Source organism: Gymnoscopelus microlampas (assembly GCF_963454915.1).
Source record: "Gymnoscopelus microlampas genome assembly, chromosome: 14".
In the NCBI taxonomy this organism is placed as follows: Eukaryota; Metazoa; Chordata; class Actinopteri; order Myctophiformes; family Myctophidae; genus Gymnoscopelus; species Gymnoscopelus microlampas.
Window position 1 is genome coordinate 33,522,099 of NC_139951.1, and position 19,681 is coordinate 33,541,779.

The 19,681-nt window shown below is 44.8% G+C and overlaps 1 protein-coding gene across 1 annotated transcript in view; it reads right to left on the reverse strand.

The window, feature by feature from the left end:
- Positions 1-404: 404 nt before the first annotated feature.
- myocd (myocardin) overlaps positions 405-19,681 on the reverse strand; it is a 36,079-nt gene continuing 16,802 nt past the window's right edge. Inside the window, exons 4-14 of the mRNA XM_084078728.1 lie at positions 12,715-12,899; positions 10,674-10,778; positions 9,790-10,145; positions 8,801-8,960; positions 8,042-8,224; positions 6,770-7,138; positions 5,587-6,153; positions 4,428-4,571; positions 3,349-3,471; positions 2,533-2,590; positions 405-2,388 (exon numbers count right to left, since the gene is read on the reverse strand). Coding sequence (XP_083934854.1) covers positions 1,751-2,388; positions 2,533-2,590; positions 3,349-3,471; positions 4,428-4,571; positions 5,587-6,153; positions 6,770-7,138; positions 8,042-8,224; positions 8,801-8,960; positions 9,790-10,145; positions 10,674-10,778; positions 12,715-12,899 — 2,888 coding nt within the window. The 3' untranslated portion in view covers positions 405-1,750. The remainder of the gene's footprint in view (positions 2,389-2,532; positions 2,591-3,348; positions 3,472-4,427; positions 4,572-5,586; positions 6,154-6,769; positions 7,139-8,041; positions 8,225-8,800; positions 8,961-9,789; positions 10,146-10,673; positions 10,779-12,714; positions 12,900-19,681) is intronic.

Consider the following 19,681-nt stretch of genomic DNA (forward strand, 5'->3'; position numbering starts at 1 on the left):
AGCCCTCCTCTGAGACACAGACTGAATAGACAGAAATGGTGCCATCTTATAATGAGCACTAGTGAGGACCAATTGTAATGAAGGTAGGCAGAAAATGGCGGTCCTTTAAATCAGTGGTTCCTAACCTGTGGTCCCGACCCCCAGGGTGGTCCCCACACGATATTGGGCGGGGTCCCCAGATGACAGTAAAGTGACAATTTAAGGTACTTTTAATACCTTTTCAAAAAATGAAAGGAAAAAAGACCATTAATGCATTAAAAGTAATCAACAAACTACTATAAAAACTGGTCAAACATTGGCCAATATAAGAAAGCGGCAAGAATTGTTAAAATAGCCGATCTACAAGCTCACAACGCCTCGTGTTGTGAGGCGTGGTGAGCTTGTAGATCGGCTATTTAACAATATTTATCTGTGGAACCGAGTCAAACTAAATGTAATGCCTCAACTCCTGCAATTCCTACAAGTGCTTGTCATTTCAAATTCAAGATTATTTTGGGGGGTCAGAGCCTGAAAAGGATGAGAACCACTGCTTTAAATTACTTATTAAAATATCTTTATAGTTATAGTTCTCTTTACAAAATGCAGCGAATTAAGGGGGGGGGATCAGGAAAAATGAACTAGCGTTTCCTTATATTCTGTGTTTTTGAAGAATACATTTGTAGTAGTTTATGATGGAAAATCTCAAACACTAGCAATGTTAATTTCAGTAAATCTGTGATAAGACCAAAGGCTGTTCATATACGTAATGTCAAAAACAACAACCTTCCTCAAGCCATTCCGTGAATAAATATGCCCAAATAGAGTGAAAATAAACTTGTATAAAAAAGGTCCTTGGAAGGAATGACAATCTTTTCTGCACACATAATCTAGGCTGAAGCAAAAAGTGACAAATGTGTACTAAGCTACCGGTGAAAAGTACAAATTTCTTTCTCATATATTTACATAAAATAAACTGATTACACAATTGTTTCTAGGTTGCAACGTGTTTCTCCCACACCACTGACAAAATATGCAGACGTCAACTTGTCTCTGTCAGTAAAAATAGTCATGATATTTACAAATTGGCCATACTAAGTAATCCAATTCGATTTATAATCTTTCTTGTTTCCAGTAATACAAACAAAAACTCAGACTCAGAAAGCATACAACGACTGTTAAAAATGTGTCTTCAAGTCTAGTTGGAATAACACTGACATGATTGAATGCAATTCTTGCATAAATCCCGTACAGGTAACCTTTCATTATTCACTTACAGAAAATCATTACCTTATCCGTGACTGATTTGGCAGTTGTGCGCATCATTGTCCTTGAGGACAAAGATCATGACAAAAAGCACCCTGTCATTGGACGCTGGATATGACAGCAACAATTTTCCATATTGAAGTGGGAAAAATAAAGTCTTTGGCAAAATATAATTCTCTAATCAAATTCCTGACTTAAACAGCAATCTTTGGATCTTTACAAATGGCCGCCTGTGTGTGATGACACGTCAAACCATTGCAGTGCAGGAACAAACATTGGCACTTAAACTAAATCTGTGATAAGACGTATTATTGGTATCATTCATTGGCATTTTTTTAGTAGATGGTCTGTATTGCAGCTGATCTCTTGTTAACCAGTGGTCCATGGCTAGTGGCTAGTTTTCTAGTTGGTGTCATATAGTGTTACTGTTTGACAGCTAACTGGCTGCTAGCTGATTCCTAGCTGCCACTAGCTTGTGTCTGGTCAACACTAGCTCGTCGCACCGCTTTCACCAGTGCTCCAGATGAAGGTCCATGGCAGAGTTCAAGTTAATGTCATCCAGGAACTCTGTATTGAAGATACTGGGCCCGTTCGGTGGAGCAACATGGAAGGCTGTGGCAGAGCTAGGCGGCGTCAGGTCCAGCCATTCCATCGTCTCCCACGATGACTCACCAAAGGCCATGCCGGTCATCCCCTGTTGATCGGCAACGGGGGACACCTTGCTGTTGATGGGGGACAGTGGGTTTGGAGTGTCCATCAGGTCTCTGTGAGCCAGGAGCTTGTCCTGGTGGGGATGTTGAGGATGGTGGTGGTGATGGTGGTGGTGGTGGTGGTGGTTATGTGGACTGGTGTAACCTTCTCCCCCTCCGTTCCGCTCGTCTTCCTGCCCTCCGTCCTCGGCGGCCATTTTGAGAAGGGCCACCTCGCCTCCCCGGCCGATGGGACTGCCCAGCAGGGTCTCCAGGTGGCTGTCGGCCATGTGATTGGACGGGTGGTCGTACGGGAGCTGGGAGGGGGACAGGTGAACGTAGTGTCTGTGGAACTTTGGGACGATGAGGCCGGCACTCCCTGGGGACACAGTAATGTGAGGGACAACTTTGGTTATAGAAGACCTCTCCCTCTCTTCTCTGGCGTTAGCTGGCATCTCTTGAACAGAAAGGGAGGGGGATTGAGGGTCACAGCACAGAGTGGGATTTAATATAATGCCAGCCACACCGTCATTAAATCAAAACTACTCTTAACAAAGTGACTAAACTCAAATGAGGTGGAGCATCGTAGGCCTCGACTCACCTCCACTCTCTATGAGCACGTCCAAAAGTTCATCCATCTGCTGACTTCTGGTCAGTTGCTGAAATCGGAATAGAACAGTTAAAACGTCTGTCAACACCAACAGCCTTCATGTGTAATCCGAATTATCAACACGTTTTCAAGACGATTCTCTTCGCCATGAGATTCACAAACGAAGCGTCAAGCCATCAAGAAACCAACTTAAAGGAGACACACCATGAATTTAAAAAAAATATTTGATATTTAATATCATATGGTGTATGTCCCTCAAACCATTTTCAAAAGGTTTGAGCCTAAATCAACACTCAGATATTCTCATCCCAAGTCAATTCTCTCAGGCTTATAAAGCACTTTCAGCTGCAATACCAAAACGTCCTGTTGGGCAGAGGGGTGCTACTGAGCAATTCTGTCTGTCAAAATACATGGGCAGAAAGTTTCGTGATGTAAGCAAACATTGCCATTCTGAGATGGCCTGTTCAGACACGCCCATTCTGAAAATCTCTGAAATGAGAATGAATGACTGAATGTTAAAAAAATATATTTTTTGGGGTACAAGAGACACTGGGGAGGCCAAAAAATACCCCCCCCCCCAAAAAAAAAGTGAAATTCATGGTGTGTCTCCTTTAAACTTAATGAAGGGTGAAAGGTGAAGTGCAATGAACACAGTGGTGCGTAACGGGTGATGATGCACAGAAAATGATAGGAAAGAAACAGGGGTGAACTGATATTAAAGCAACGCCAGTAAGTTTAATTAAAAAAAATCATAATTTGGCCAGCCATCATCTAATGCATTTTTTTTTTGCATGGATTGGAATTTACCTGCTTGACTGCTTCCTCATAGCATGGGGGCTGTCTTAAGTCTGACGCAGCTGATTCTGAGCTACTGAAGGCAGAGACCTGGCACTTTTGGCCACCTTGCCGATGAGAGGGCAATATTGACATCTAGTACATGAAAAATAGGTTAAAAGTTAAGTCAGCCTACCAATTGGAGAAGGGGGGCTTTTTCTAGATAGAATGAGAGAGTACTGTTACAGTCAGTGGTGGAAAAAGTACTCAAATTCTCTACTGCAATATAAAAAATACTCTGTTACAACTAAGTAAAAGTCCAGAATTCAAAATTTACCTGAGTAAAAGTACAAAAGTATTGGCATCAAAATGTACTTAAAGTATCAAAAGTAAAAGTACTAAATATGTGAAAATAGCAGATCTACAAGCTCACAACGCGTCGCGATGCGACGCGTTGTGAGCTTGTCGATCGGCTATTTTCAAATAGCCTATGTATAAAATAGGGTTGAAGTGGTTAATGTGCGTTTCATTATACCATCATTTATATCTGAAAAGTAACTAGTCACTAAAGTTTTCAAATAAATGTAGTGGAGTAAAAGTACAATATTTGCCTCTGAGGTGTAGTGGAGTAGAAGTAAAAGTATTGGGAATTGGAAATACTCAAGTAAAGTACAAATACCTCAAAACTGTACTTAAGTACAGTACTTAAGTAAATGTGCTTAGTTACTTTCCACCACTGACTTGTAGTGTAGATTACAAACGCAGCATGAAACACGAATAAAGCCCTAGTGATGAAATCACTAGGGCACCCTTAAAGTGATCCCTAACTTTTCTTCTTTTCTTTTTTTAAATATATGAAGAAGTAATGGTTGGCGTTGTGAACAACAGAGTTTTTTTTGTAAACATGAAACAATGTGATAAAGCAGGCGAACTGTCCAAAGAACAGAGGTATGATGGAGGTACAGTAACAATGAACCGCTAGTGTACAGGGTTCAGAGAAAGGCAACACATTAATAGAAAGAGAAAAATGGTTAAGGGGAACGCGAGGAGGTGATCCAGCAAAGTATCAACACGAAAACTACTACATAGCTCTTTTTTACTGAACTTCTTACCTTTTGCATATTAGAAGGATTGGCCTTGGCTGCAGCTCTGGGGTTCAGACCACATTCAGATGAGTTGGGATAGACTCCCTGGAGGCTTCTTTGGTCAGAAGGGTAAGAACAATTCACGGGCTGGACTCCACTCTTCTGCTGGATCTGGAGTCGGAGGACAGACAGTAAGTTGTGGACGGTGCATTGTTATACTGTATGTCATATAACAGAAAACAGCGGGAAGAGTGGGGTCCAAAATTGACTTCTAATCAAGACATTCTTGAGTTTGGTTCAGATTTGCTAAATCTTCCACTATACTCAGACTCAGAATCCTGACATTAATTTATTTATTTGCAAGAACAATACACTTTCGAGCTCAGGAAAAATAATGGCAAGAGACGACATATGCCGTTTAAATCGTGATGGAAATATTCTATATAATAATCACAATTCGATTTTCTTTGTTCAGTTGTACTTCTGAGGATTCTAACATTATAGCAAACTGTATACATATAGACCCCTGAACAGAAGACGTCACACTGATAAGAACCAGTATGCGTGCAACCAGTATGCGCGCAATGAAACCCATTCTGTCAGGTCTCGCTAGGACGCGCCTCACTAGCCAACACACAAGAGGGGGCTGGGGTGCCCTGAAACCAGCGCACCCCAAAACAACAGGTTGGACATTGATTGCGTAAAACCAGGGACGTGCACAGGTAGACTCTAGGTGGTGCTAGAGCACCTGCCCTTTGCCCTCTTGACCAGAAGTGCCCTTTTGAAATAAAGAAAAAAAAGTTTTTTTTTTTTTCAGTTTACAGCAGGGGTCTTCAACAGGGGGTCCGGGACCCCTAGGGGGTCCTCAGAGTTACTACAGGGGGTCCTCCAAATCTTTATGTGATATGATTTTTCTTTTTACCATAACCACTCGAAACCTAGCATCCCTTTTCTGAAGAGAACTTTAGCCAAAAATAGCAGATCTACAAGCCCACAGGCTTGTAGATCGGCTATTTTTGGCAAAGAGGGATAGGTGTAGAGGGAAAAAAGAGCAGACCAAGTAAACAAAAAAAAGTATAATTTACTTGAGCACCTGCCCCTCAAAATGTCTGTGCACGCCACTGCGTAAAACAATCACCTGTGCGTCCAGTCTCAACATCAGTAAACAAATAATTGGTCTATATACCTGCATGTTCCGGGCCCTGGCGTTGCCCTGGGGGAGGAGAGGGTGACTGCAACCTTCCCTGCCTAACGGAGACAGCAGGTACGGGTTGTTGGGGGAGGAGGAGGAGGGCTGGGGACTGCTGGAGGAGGGGTTTCCACTGGGAGGAGAGTCTTGAGGGGAGCACTGGGGACTGAGGAAAGCGGACATCGTGGAGGGGCTGCCAGAGGAGGGGGCCCCCGCCGTGTCCATGCAGCGGGCCCCAGCAGCAAGCGGGCCCCCCATGCCGGGGAGGGAGCCGCCGCCGCCGCAGTGTCCCATGTCGTCCATGCAGCTCCCCCCGGGAGGGCTCTTCAGCTGCTTGGGAGAGGAGAGAGGGCAGCTGGAGCTGAGGGCCATGGGCTCCTGCTTGATGGTCACGCCGAAGAAGTGCTGGCCCCCCATCATGGCCGCCGGCGTCTGCGGGTGGTGGTGCATGGAGGAGGAGGAGGGGTGGTGGTGGTGGGGCTGAGATGTCGGGGGGGCGGCGGCGTCCTGTGTCGCTCCGTAGCAGCGCTTCCTCTTGTGGAGCTGCATCTTCAGCTCTTCAACCTGACAAACACAGAGCTACTTCGTTAAGTACATCGCGTCGTAGCATGGACATGTACTCTCATACTTGTGCGCGGTGGTGGAAAGTAACTAAGTACATTTACTTAAGTACTGTACGTGAGTGAAATGTTGAGGTATTTATTTGCACTTTACTTGAGTGTTTCCAATTTCCAATTGCCAATACGTTTACTTCTACTCCACTACATCTCAGATCTAAATATTGTACTTTTACTCCACTACGATAATTTGAAAACTTTAGTTACTCGTTTGTAGATTGCGATTATTATTACAAAACATACATTAACCACTTCAGCCCTACATACATTTCGGCCATTTGAAAATAGCCGATCTACACGCTCACAATGCGTCGCATCGCGACGCATTGTGAGCGTGTAGATCTGCTATTTTCAAAAGATTTTTATACATTTGAAAACTTTAAATAGGACATTCTGCATAATGAGTACTTTTGGTACTTTAAGCATATTTTGATGCCAATACTTGTGTACTTTTTACTCAAGTACATTTTGAATTCCGGACTTTCACTTGTAACAGAGTATATTTCCCACATTGCAGTGTCGATTGATTTAATCTAAAAAGGCAACGTCAAGCACTCAGCCACCTGTCTCTGTTCCTGGTGCAGCTTCCACGTGAGCTCCTCGATCACCTTCTGCTTCTCCACCAGCATCTTGTCCTTCTCCGCCTCCAAACCGCCCGCGCCTCCTCCTCCTCCTCCACCCTCCCCTCCTTCCTCCGAGCTGAGCTGGGCCGGGTACGGGGACGGCTGCTGGTGGAGCGAGTGGAACTGCGGCGGGGAGGAGGACATGGGCACGTCGCTGAAGCTGTCCGGGAGCGAGCCGCTGCAGAGCGACAGGTCCGAGGAGGTGGAGGCCGGGGAGATGGGCGGCGTGGAGGAGGTGCTGGGGTAAGGGTAGTAGCCGCAGCCTCCCTGGGAGGAGAGCGCGCCGCCCGAGGAGGCGGAGGGCGGCGACTGAATCAGAATCAGGTTTATTATTGTCACATCACAGGTTTACAAGGTAAAAAAAGTGGGTGAAATTCGTTTTTGTACATCATTCCCATCGCAACGTTAATGCACAGCAGCCATTTTGGAGAAAAATTGGGCCTCTTCTTACTTCCTTCGCAGGTGTTACCAATGATTCTAATGAAGGCTCTGTTCCATTCTGGTCAAACAGTCAGGGTGCTGATATTGTGCATGTTGGCTCACTAGAAATACTAGTGGGTCTCAAAGTGTGGTCCAGGGACCCTCATGGTTCCTTGAGAGGGTGTAACTCTGAGAGTGTACAAATGGAACCAAATGGACCCTCCCGGGTCCATTTGGTTCCATTTGTACACTCTCAGAGTTATGGGGGTCCTTGAAATTAAAATGTTTGAGAACCACTGTGCTACACTAAATGGAACAGAGCCTTCATTAGTATCATTGGTGACACCTGTGAAGGAAGCAAGGAAGGGGCCCAATTTCTGTCCAATATGGCTGCTGTGCATAGAGCCTATTTCCATAGAAAGAAGAGGGGGGAGGGAGAAGAAGAAGAGGGGGTGGGGGGCAAGTGGGAAGGAGATCAAACAAGAGAACAACAGAAAGGCCAAACAAGTTATCTACATATTTACAAAGTACCTGAGATAAGAAACAAACTAAGGTGCCTGAGCATAGCAGCAATGTATGTATACTGTGCATGATATACTTGATGATGGACGTTAAGGTGCTTAGAGAAAAAAGAGCGCAATAAAAAAAGACAACAAAAAGGTCAGTGCGTTATACATGGGATTAAGGTGCAAAAGGTCAGTGCGTGTCCACCTAAAGGTGGACTGACCCTGGTATAATCCGCAAGTAGCTCCGTGAGGGAGAGCAGCAAAAAAAAAAAGAAGTCATTTGTACCTGGTAAGAGGACAGGGACCCCGTGGGGGTGACGGGGAAGGTCATGGCGGTGATGTCGCTCGAGCCCGACGGCGAGGAGCCGGCGTTGGAGTCCTTGAAGGGCCGGAGTCTCTCGATGAGAGCGGTCTTCGTGCCGGAGACGGGCATGCCGCGGATACGCAGCTGCTGCCTAAGCTCTGACACCTACAGTACAGACAGAGAGAGAGAGAGACCTTTAATTACATGGACGAGCTCAAATAACCCTGGCATCTGTCTATTTGATATTGTGATATTCAGTGGTGTAAAGTAACTAAGTACATGGACTCAAGCACTGTACTTAAGTACACTTTTTAGGGTATTTTGATTTTTACTTTAGTGGAGTATTGCCAATTTTCAATACTTTTACTTCTACTCCACTACATCTCACAGGCAAATATTGTACTTTTACTCCACTAGAATTATTTGAACACTTTAGTTACTAGTTACTATGCAGATATAAATGATTACATTATAAAACGTACATTAACTACTTTAGCCCTATTTTATACATAGGCTATTTGAAAATAGCCGATCTACAAGGTCACAACGCGTCGCGTTGTGTCCTTGTAGATCTGCTATTTTCAAACATTTTAGTACTTTTACTTTTGGTACTTTAAGTACATTTTGATACCAATACGTTTGTACTTTTACTCAAGTAAATTTGGAATTCGAATTTTTAACACATTTGAGTACTTTTTCCACCACTGGTGATATTTACAGTGCAGCGTTTGAGTTGTGTACCTTCAGGTCATCCAGATTGGCTGGCAGAGGGCCAGGTTTGACAGGTGAGATGGTGGTTTGATTGGGGTACGTGGTCTTGGACGGAGACGAAGAAGAGCTGCTGTGGACCACGCTGGCGGGGCCGTTGGAGCTACAGCCTGTTAGCTGATCACTGGCCGCTCTGCCAAGGGAGAAGGTTCAAGGTGATTTGTCACGACACAGAAGGTAGCAAACATTCATTCATTGCAGGTAGTGGAATGAAGTGCGGGAGAGTTATTCATTACACTGGCGTACGTAAAAACACAAATCATTTAATGGACCACCTAATCCGAGGGTTTCCAAACCTCTCCCATGTCATGGACCGCCAAATAAGCCATAGCCAAATTTTGAAATGGCTTTCATGTATTATTATATATTTTTTGATAGCAAAAATAGCCGGTCTACAAGCTTACAACATGTCATCTTGTGATTCATTGTGAGCTTGTACATCTGCAATTTTTGCGACACTTTTGCGACGACAGTATGCACATTTTTGACACCCATGAGTGAATGCTCAAAATTTGAATTGAAATTTAAAATGTTTTATATATTTTATAATTTTCTTCTCGTTTCCCATTGCCCCCCCCCCCCTCATACTTGTGTGCAGTGGTGGAAAGTAACTAAGTACATTTACTTAAGTACTGAACATGAGTAAAATTTTGAGGTATTTGTACTTTACTTGAGTATTTCCAATTTCCAATTGCCAATACGTTTACTTCTACTCCACTACATCTCAGATCTAAATATTGTACTTTTACTCCACTACAATAATTTGAAAACTTTAGCTACTTGTTTGTAGATTGCGATTATTATTACAAAATATACATTAACCACTTCAGCCCTATATACATTTCGGCCATTTGAAAATAGCCGATCTACAAGGTCACAATGCGTCGCATCGCGACGCATTGTGACCTTGTAGATCTGCTATTTTCAAAAGATTTTTTTATACATTAAGCTATTGAACTCACTTCTGACTCTGGGCGGGCGGGTGCAGTGGCTGGTAGCTGAAACTGGGCTGCCGCTGGTGGGGCTGGTGGGCCTGGTGGTGGGCCTGTGCGTGCTGCTGGGTGTGGTGCGCGTGCTGCTGCTGGGAGGAGGAGTGCGTGTGCGACTGTGCGTGAGCGTGCTTCTGCTGGCTGAGAATCTGCAGCTGCAGGAACAGCTGCTGCTGCTGCAGGAGGCGGGCGTAGGCCGAGTCCATGGGCGGAGGGGACTTCTCCGCCTTCTGGTCCGGAGGAATGTACTGGTGGTACTTCAGCTTCTTCACCTTGGGCTTCACATCTTTGGGCTTCTTGTGCCGGTTCTTGCTGTCCGACGTCTTGGACTGTGAAGGAGATTGGGGGGGGGGGTACAAGGGTCAGTGGCGTGCACAGACATTTTGAGGGGCAGGTGCTCAAGTAAATTATACTTTTTTTTGTTTACTTAGTCTGCTCTTTTTTCCCCTCTACACCTATACCTCTTTGCCAAAAATAGCAGATCTACAAGCCCACAACGCCTCGCGCTGCGAGGCGTTGTGGGCTTGTAGATCTGCTATTTTTGGCTAAAGTTCTCCTCAGAAAAGGGATGCTAGGTTTCGAGTGGTTATGGTAAAAAGAAAAATCATATCACATAAAGATTTGGCGGACCCCCTGTAGTAACTCTGAGGACCCCCTAGGGGTCCTGGACCCCCTGTTGAAGACCCCTGCTGTAAACTAAAAAAGAGGGCAAAGGGCAGGTGCTCTAGCACCACCTAGAGTCTATCTGTGCACGTCCCTGCATTTCCGCCAAATGGAAAAGCTAATGAAAACAACGGGCGTGTGAAGACATCTCGCGTGACGTGTGAATTAAGGGAAGTCTTTGAAGTTGGTCTGACCTTGACAATGGCAGGAACAGGTATGGGTGGAGTCGTCTGGCAGCCGTTGGCACCCGACATGCCCTCATCCTGGCTTTGATCAGGTGGGTCTCTGGACGGACCGCCCTGTTCAAAGAATTAGAAGTAGTAAAATGTGTCTCTCGACACAATTTTCAAATCTTCCCAACGGTCTACATCGGAAATGCTGAAAAATTGTGTAGAAAATAAATAGGCTGTCTAACCCCCCTATTGTGGAATGCATGTCTGGCTTGAGAGACTAAAGAAGAAGAAATAAATGACGTTGCAAGATCTGCTAAATTAAAAAAAAGTTAATGATTGTGCCTGTACACACTGTAAAAGTGTTCATATATCAATTTGTAACTCCGAGCAAGAGATAAATTAACACGGAGGATTTTACAGTGTATTATCTGGAATATCATCTACAGATGGTTCTACTTCCTTTTAAGAGTTGATGGACAGACCCACTTAGCCCTTCTCTTCACCTTCTCATATTCACCCACTGTTCTCTCTGTCTACTATTCCCTGATGCAACAGTAAGTAATAACTAAAAAGCTAAAGGAAGAAGAAGGGGGAAAAGAACACTAAACCAAACATATAGACTTCTGAAGAAGATTTGGACCCAGCGAAAGCTTTGAAACGCCTGATGAATTGCTTTGGTTATTGTGTTTGTCATCGATGTCGAATCTCACGGACTGCCTGCAGTTTGAGCGTCACGCTGGATTACTGTGATTGGTCGAAGAAACATGAATTCCAAAGCGGCTACATAAGAACGTCTGAACCTCTCGGGAATCGAGGTCATGCGGGAAAATGAAATGTTCAGCAAAATGTATTAAAACTCCAGACCAAGCCTTATAAAACATGACATGTTTATGCGCACACATTTTAAAATGCTGTGTACCTTCTAAGTAGCATTTCGGAGGGAATCAATTTCACTTGCGCGGACAGCATTTGCAGAGGGATTCTGACAAGCATGCCCAATCAATCATATATTTTGACATTGCCATGAGTTTTATCGTACCCCTCATGTCCGGCAAATGCACTGGCAGAATGCTAATACAAAGTGTGAATTGGACAGCAAACAAAACTGCATTTTTTGTTTTCTCCGTTAAAAACGAGGTCCACTGACGTTATACATTTTCTACAGTATTCTGAAATGTCCAAACAAACAGTTCCAACTGACGTTGGATGGCCAGACTTTGTCAATTAAACGGGAACATGTCACAGGTGAGAATAATAAGGAGTTAGAAAACAACAACGTTCTGGTGGTTGTTTCAATCAAGGGACCGTTGGGATGATGTCACCACTGTGGAAGGTAAACAGTCTGGAATGCGGAGACTTGTGTTGTTTGACAGAGCCAACAGCATTACTCAGGGTGACACATAGGGCGCTAGGCAGGAAAATGGCACTTGCCTAGGTATATACTCATGGTCGCCAGAGACCACGGAACATCAGGGGAAGATAGTGTAGGTCTTCATGCCGCCATGCGAGGGCAGTATAACCAAAGCCTTTATGGACTGTATGCCATCGTAGGCATCAGTTTATGAGTCACCAACTGTCTGAGGTGAGATTCTTCTTTTCAACGACAGAGGAAGACATTAGAAGAAGGACTAAACCACTTGAACCTTAACGTCCCTATTGTGGGCGTGTCATAATAGGCGAACATGAGTCAAATAAAAAAAACAGATCAGCAAGCTCATAACGCGTGTTGCAGCTATTTTCAGCAAAGAGATTTGGTGTAGATGGGATACAATGAGGGGGCAAAGGTTAGACCCCTGGGGGACCCCAATCAACAAAGTATGCAGGGTTTAAGTAGTTAAAAAAACACAGAAAGATAAACATGGAGAGGGAGGGAGGGAGAGAGAGAGAGAGAGAGAGAGAGAGAGAGAGACACACAGAGAGAGAGACAGAGAGAGAGAGAGAGAGAGAGAGAGAGAGAGAGAGAGAGAGAGAGACACAGACAGAGAGACACAGACAGAGAGAGAGAGAGAGAGAGAGAGAGAGAGAGAGAGAGAGAGAGAGAGAGACAACAGTTCTCTCTCACCTGTCTTGGGCTGGTGAGGGCTGGAGAGGAGGAAGAGGAGGGCGCGCTGCCAACGGCCTCAGACGAAGGGCAGGCTGATCCCTGTGACTCATCACTGTGATGCTGCTCGGGAGACAGGCTGTCACTGCTGCTGTCCTCCTCAAAGGCATACGAGTCCTCTTGCTTAGGGAACTTACCATGGTTTACTAGAGAGAGAGAGAGAGGGAGAGAGAGAGACAGAGTCAAACTAGACGCGTCGCAATTCTGGGAAATTGCAAAGTGTGGTTGCGCCGACCCGCGACCACCGGGACATGAGGAATACGCCTGGAGGAATGCCGTCGGAGGCCGCGCGACGTGCGATTCGAATTCGGTGCCGATCGGATCCCGCGTTCATGACGTGTGCCGTTTTGATTTGAGGAAATAGGCCCCTCCCACAAGGCGCCCTACCACCCGTGCATTTACAGGCAGATGATGAACTCGCACGGTCATCACGGCCAGGACATGTATGACCTCTGGAAGGCGGCGACGGACCCGCAGGTCGAGCAGATCGCCTCTAAGACAAACTGCATGTTGGTGAAAAAGGCTCTCCTGTGTAAACCCAACAGGGATGAAACCTACCCCTGCCTTTTTCACTTAGGCTCTAATGTAGCCTGGATTTATAGCAGGGGTGGGCAAGCCTTTTTCTTTTCTCCAGGAGGTCCATACCGACTTCCATCCAATGAGTTCCGGTAGGAGACACAAACCGGAGAAGAGAAGGAGTGACAGGCTGTGACTTTGTCACTTTTGGTGTCCAGTATCTAGTAAGAAAGGGGGCTGTAAACTAGGGGTCAAGGTCAAGTCTATTAATATGTTACATACATAAACAAGAAATGGATATGGACAGGGACGTGCTGGCCACTGGGACAATTCCTGAACGGCCGCTCCATTCCATTCCATTTTTTTATTTTTTTCTCACCACATTTTGAACATTTCTGCACAATGAATACTTTTACTTTTGGTACTTTCAGTATATTTTGATGCGGATACTTTTGTACTTTTTACTCAAGTACATTTTGAACTAGACGCGTCGCAATTCTGGGAAACTGCAAAGTGTGGTTGCGCCGACGCCGGTCGTGGGTCACGGCCGTCGGGACTCGAGGAATACGCCTGGATGAATACCGTCGGAGGCTGCGCGACGTGCGATTCGAATTCGATGCCGATCGGATCCCGCGTTCATGACGTGTGCCGTTTTGATTTGAGGAAATAGGCCCCTCCCACTAAAGAAATAGGCCCCTCCCACAAATGTAGCAGGCCGATGACATCGTCATGTCTCTCCTGAGATCACTTGCTTTTCTTTTTGAGAGAACTGATCCCCCCCAAAAATCATGTTTTTGCATCAAACGGTTACGTTTTGCGCATTTGTGCCCCCCCCCTATGGATCAAAGTGGAAATGCTTTTGGGGATTCTTTTTTTTTAATAATTTGGCAATAAACTATGAACCTTCCCTCAAAGTCTTCAGCTCCAGCTCTTACGGTTTCCGAGAAAGAAATACTTGAATGGGAGTTTTTTCATTTTCCCATTAAAGTGGATGTGGACATTTAATGCACTAATAAGTTAATATCAATTAAAGTATGTAACCAATCTCTTAGCAGTACAAGCAGTCTATTCCCGGTGAAGCCGGTCAATTTGACATAATGGCACGAGTGTGGGAAAAATAAACTGCGGGAGAAACCGCGCGTCAGAATAAAGTTTATCTAGAAAAATAATAATAAAGTCGGAAGGGCACTGTAGTCTGGTTAGCCACACTAATAAGATGTTATCCACTCCCCAAGCAAGCAGAAAAGAGAGAGTGCTGAAACAGGCCATGCTTTAAATGTTGTTTGACACATGAAAAGGGAAAAAGGGGGTGAATGTTTGTGTGTCTCAGCCTCGGCAAAGTGTGTTTGTACAAGGCTCATGTTTGTGGGTGGCTTTTGTACGTGTACCGCGCACACCTCCCCCCCCACCACCACCACCACACAGCCCCCCCACCCCACCCACCCACCGCCTGCTGTAGACAAGCGCACGTTACTGGACTTTCAGGCCCGTGAAGAACACCGGTATTCACACACTCTGCCTTGCCTGTCACTTTCACCTAGTGCAACACTCAGCGCAGAGGTGTTACGGCCGCGCTGGTGAGAGACTGAAACGAGCCACTTCACAGTGACCGCGGCCTGCGATTGGCTGGGCTGATAGTGAACGGGAGCCGTGATTGGCTGAGCTAAGAGTGGCTCCTATCCTATCTGGAGGAGCTGAACCTGGGGGGTTAGTGAGGGGACACAGAGACAGAGCAGGGAAGAGGGGTGTGTGTGTGCGCGTGTGTGTGTGCGCGTGTGCGTGTGCGTGCGTGCGTGCGTGCGTGCGTGCGTGCGTGCGTGCGTGCGTGCGTGCGTGCGTGCGTGCGTGCGTGCGTGCGTGCGTGCGTGCGTGCGTGCGTGCGTGTGTGTGTGTGTGTGTGTGTGTGTGTGTGTACAGGAGGTATAAGACTCTCCTTTAGTATCCAAACATGTGACCTGCCAAGAACAGACCCTGGTTTCAATCACACCACAAGCGCTCGCTCTGTGAAAGACTCTCTAAACCCACCCCGACGTACACAGTCAGGGTCACATGCACACGTGTGTGTGCGTGTGCACGTGCACACACACAACATTTACCAATACATATACTGTATTGCTATGGCGTTGTATTAATTGTGAAGTTCAAAGCGTGTGATCTGTTCCTTTACTATCCGCTACCAGGGTTGCCAGATTCTGCGAGAGAAACAAGCAACCAGGTCTAGGAAAACCAGCCCAAAAGAAGCGACTAATGGGCCACACGAGCACTTTAACACATACGTCAGCTATTTGAAAATAGCAGATCTACAAGCTCACAACGCGTCGCGATGCGACGCGTTGTGAGCTTGTAGATCGGCTATTTTCAAATAATACATTGCGGGGAAATTATACTAAGCAGATCTGGCAACCCTGTCCGCTACGCACGAGCCTTTTCAAGTCAGTTTGATGTCACTGGTTGACTGAGGACGAATTGCATGGGAATGTGTGAGATGAACCCATTTCAGTTTTCCAAGTAGGCCTTTTGAAGTTACACTATAATAGGTCAGACACTTGATGGGCTGGTACGGGCCTTGGAGGAGGCCACTGACGTCGTGTGGAGCTTTACAACTTAAGCCCTGTTTCAGTGGTTCTCAAACTTTTTCATGTCAAGGACCCCCAAAATGATATGTATTTGGCCGCGGACCCCCATCTCAAAAGATGTTGTTCCAGGGACCCCTAGAAGCAAAGATTTGAGAACACAAATGTTCGCTTTAAAAAAAAAAAATTCAAATATTTGCACAAATGTTCACGTTTTTTCAAAAATAGCAGATCTACAAGCTACAACTCGGTGCCGCGCTATGAGCTTGTATATCTGCTATTTTTGAATAGCCACAGTATAAAAGGTTAAAGTGGTTAAAATTATTGGGATGCTATATTATCACATTTTGCTGAGGGACCCCCTGGAACCTCCCCAAGTACCCCTGGGGGTCCCCGGACCCCACTTTGAGAACCAATGCCCTATTTGATCATTTGTCGTGTACATGTAGGTGTTGTGTGGCGAATAACTGAAGAGCAAACATAGTGTGACAGCTTGTAGATCTGTTATTACGCCCAAAATGGGGACACCAGGTTGAATACAGGGACACCTGGGTCACTGAATACTAGCCTCGATCTCCAGGCTTTTATTGTTTAGTTTTGCTAGAAAATAAAAGCCTGGAGCAGCGCGTCGGTGTACCCGGTATAGGAAGTGTTTAATTTCCCCAACCAACCAGAGTGCAGTGGGCGTCGCTCGTAATGTTGTGTTGATGGGGCGGGGGTTGACGGACAGATCGGTGAACCAATGGGATCACACGGCTGTTCTCGCCGGAGATGTTAAACACGCCCCTTTAGGTCAGAAAACAGGAGCGCTGATGCAGCCTACTGAATACAGGAGGTGCCTGCATGGGGACCAGCAGTAAAATAGCTTGGTCCTGCCACAGAGCGTTGTACAGTGTACCGTATAGGTGACTCTCTGGACTCATGTGAGTAGGGTGACCACCCGTCCCGAAATTCGCGGGACAGTCCCGAAATTGGACCCTCTGTCCCGCGTCCCGCACAAGCAGAGCAATGTCCCGAAAATCAAAGATATGAAAAAAAAACAAAAAAGATTTTTTTTTAATAATAAATCGGTAAAATCAGGCAAAAATAAGAATTAAATAATAACCCTAACCTAACCCTAATCTTAACCCTAAAACCGAAATAAAGAAACCAAAAACTGGGAAAAAACGAACCCAATCCGTCCAGAACCGCGTAAAAAATTGCGCGAGCGCACGGGAGGTCCCACGGAACCGGTACGACTGTCCCTCAATGGGTCTGTTTGAAGGTGGTCACCCTACATGTGAGTCTATCAGTTATAACAGAGACATGGGGAGGTAGAAACAGACAGGCGCGCGCGCGCACACACACACACACACACACACACACACACACACACACACACACACACACACACACACACACACACACACACACACACACACACACACACACACACACACACACACACACACACACACACACACACACACACACGTGTGCTTGCATACATGTGTGGATACAAGGTTATACAAACACATAATACAGTACACACACACACACACACACACACACACACACACACACACACACACACACACACACACACACACACACACACACACACACACACACACACACACACACATACACACACACACACACACACTTCTGAAGGAAAGGCTGGACCCAAATACAGCTGCTGCTCATCTCAATAAACGACAGTCCCCTCCCCCTAAAGAGGTACACGGCTAAATCCCCAGGGTTCATTTGACTCAGAGTGGACACATTTGAACCTTGCAGGTCCATGTTCACACTCTAAGGGAGCTAAATGATCACTCAGGATTGGACAGTGTGCAGTGTACTAAACGGTCTGACTGCAGGTCCTTTACACAACATGTTTACTGATATCATCACTGTCGGGCAGAAACCTTGTGTCTCCACATTTCACCTTTCCGTGTTTTTTCTTTTCTCGTAAATTAATTCCCTAATTTGTCGTACAAGGGTGTTGTGCAAAACTAGCTAAAATAGCAGATCTATAAGCTCACCATCCGCTATTTTGGAAACATTTTGAACCCAATGAGACCTGAGGCCGATTCTACAAATGCCTTCTAAATCAGTGGTTCTCAAACTTTTTCGTGCCCCCCCAGGTATACTTAATGAACTGGAGGCGTGTCCACATAAAAACATAATTTTAACAATTTCTGTACACTTTTTTGAAAAAAATCCTCCTCCTAGTATAACCATAATACCTGATGATTATGTTTTAGGAAGGGGGGAAATCACTGAAAATCACGGCACCCCGTCTTTAAAAAATGTTAAAAAATAGCAGATGCACTGCATGCCACGCTGTGAGCTTGCATATCTGCTATTTCTGAGAACCACTGTTCTAAACCACTGTTCTAAATCCTAAGAGTTTTCTGAAAAACGTTATAAGGTTTATAAAGCTAAAATCTAAAATGTCACATGCTTTCCCAGTTTTAATGGGTTAAAGTGAAAGTAGTTAAATAAAAAAGAAAGAAAAGTATAAATATTGAACCAATGAAAATAATTAAAAAGAGCAGTTTTGTAACCCATTAATACCTGGAACGCATCTGTGTCACTTTAGATGTCTTTGGCTATTCAAAAATCTTGACTTTTTTTTTTTCCCCCAATTTTTTTTTAGGATTTAGAAGACATTTTTAAGAATCGCCTCAGGTCTTAATGGGTTAAACATAGGTTTCCACCTGACATTGACAATATACAAAACACATACAGCATGTGGATATACGGTAGGCCTACATTAAAAAAAACTATCTGGACAGGCAGGGATTATATGGAGACAGAAGTTGGCTGTGATGTTGAGGGTGAAAGACAAACGCTACAAGGTTAGAGTGTTGTAACGGGCCACCGAGCACTACTCCTTATCCTTAAATCAAAGAAATGGCTAAAGCGCAAATGCTTTTCTGGACATCCGTTAACCCATTAAGACCTGAGGCCGCTTCTAAAACATTTTCTAAATCCTAACAGTTTTTCAGAAAAAAAATATAAAACTTTTTTTTTTCTCCACGATTTTTCAAATATGGCAGATCTACAAGCTCATAGCGCGGCACTCGGTGCCGCGCTATGAGCTTGTATATCTGCTATTTTTGAATAGCCAAAGACATCTAAAGTGACACAGATGCGTTCCAGGTCTTAACTTAAAGCAGTACGTGGTTCTCAAACTTTTGCATGTCAAGGACCCCCAAACTGATATTTATTTGGCTGCGGACCCCCCATCTGAAAAGAGTTTGTGCTAGGGACCCCCAGAAGAGAAGATTAGTGTAAAAAAAAAAAAAAAGAACGGAATTATTCAACATTTCCCCAAAATTAAAAAGCTTGTACATCGGCTATTTTTGAATAGCCAAAGTATTAACTATGTTTAAAGTGGTTAAAATGATTGTGTTAAAGGTAGGGCAAGTGATTTTCTTTGGTTAAAATAAGTGTTAAATAGCTCTATATTGTGATAGTACTCATTGCTATAGAGTGTTTGTTCAGTAAAAGGAGTCTCCTTGTCTCTCCAGCTCTTTATAAAACAGAAAATGCATTTTCGTTTCAGTTTCAGTTTAATTTCCAATTTTATCCAATCAGGATAGACATAGATTGGTGAAGCAATAGGAAGCGGCGTTGGAATCCAGCGCCTGGGTTTGGATCCGCCCTTCAAGACCATCGATTGGGCTCGTTCTCTCAGTCTACTGCAGATGTGCTACATACCAATTAGTTGAAATAACATTGAATTCAATAACCCATTGAAACCAGGAAAGCATCATGTGTAACCACTTTAACCATATTTTATATGTTGGCTATTCAAAAAAAGCAGATACAAGCTCCTAGCGCGTGCGTCA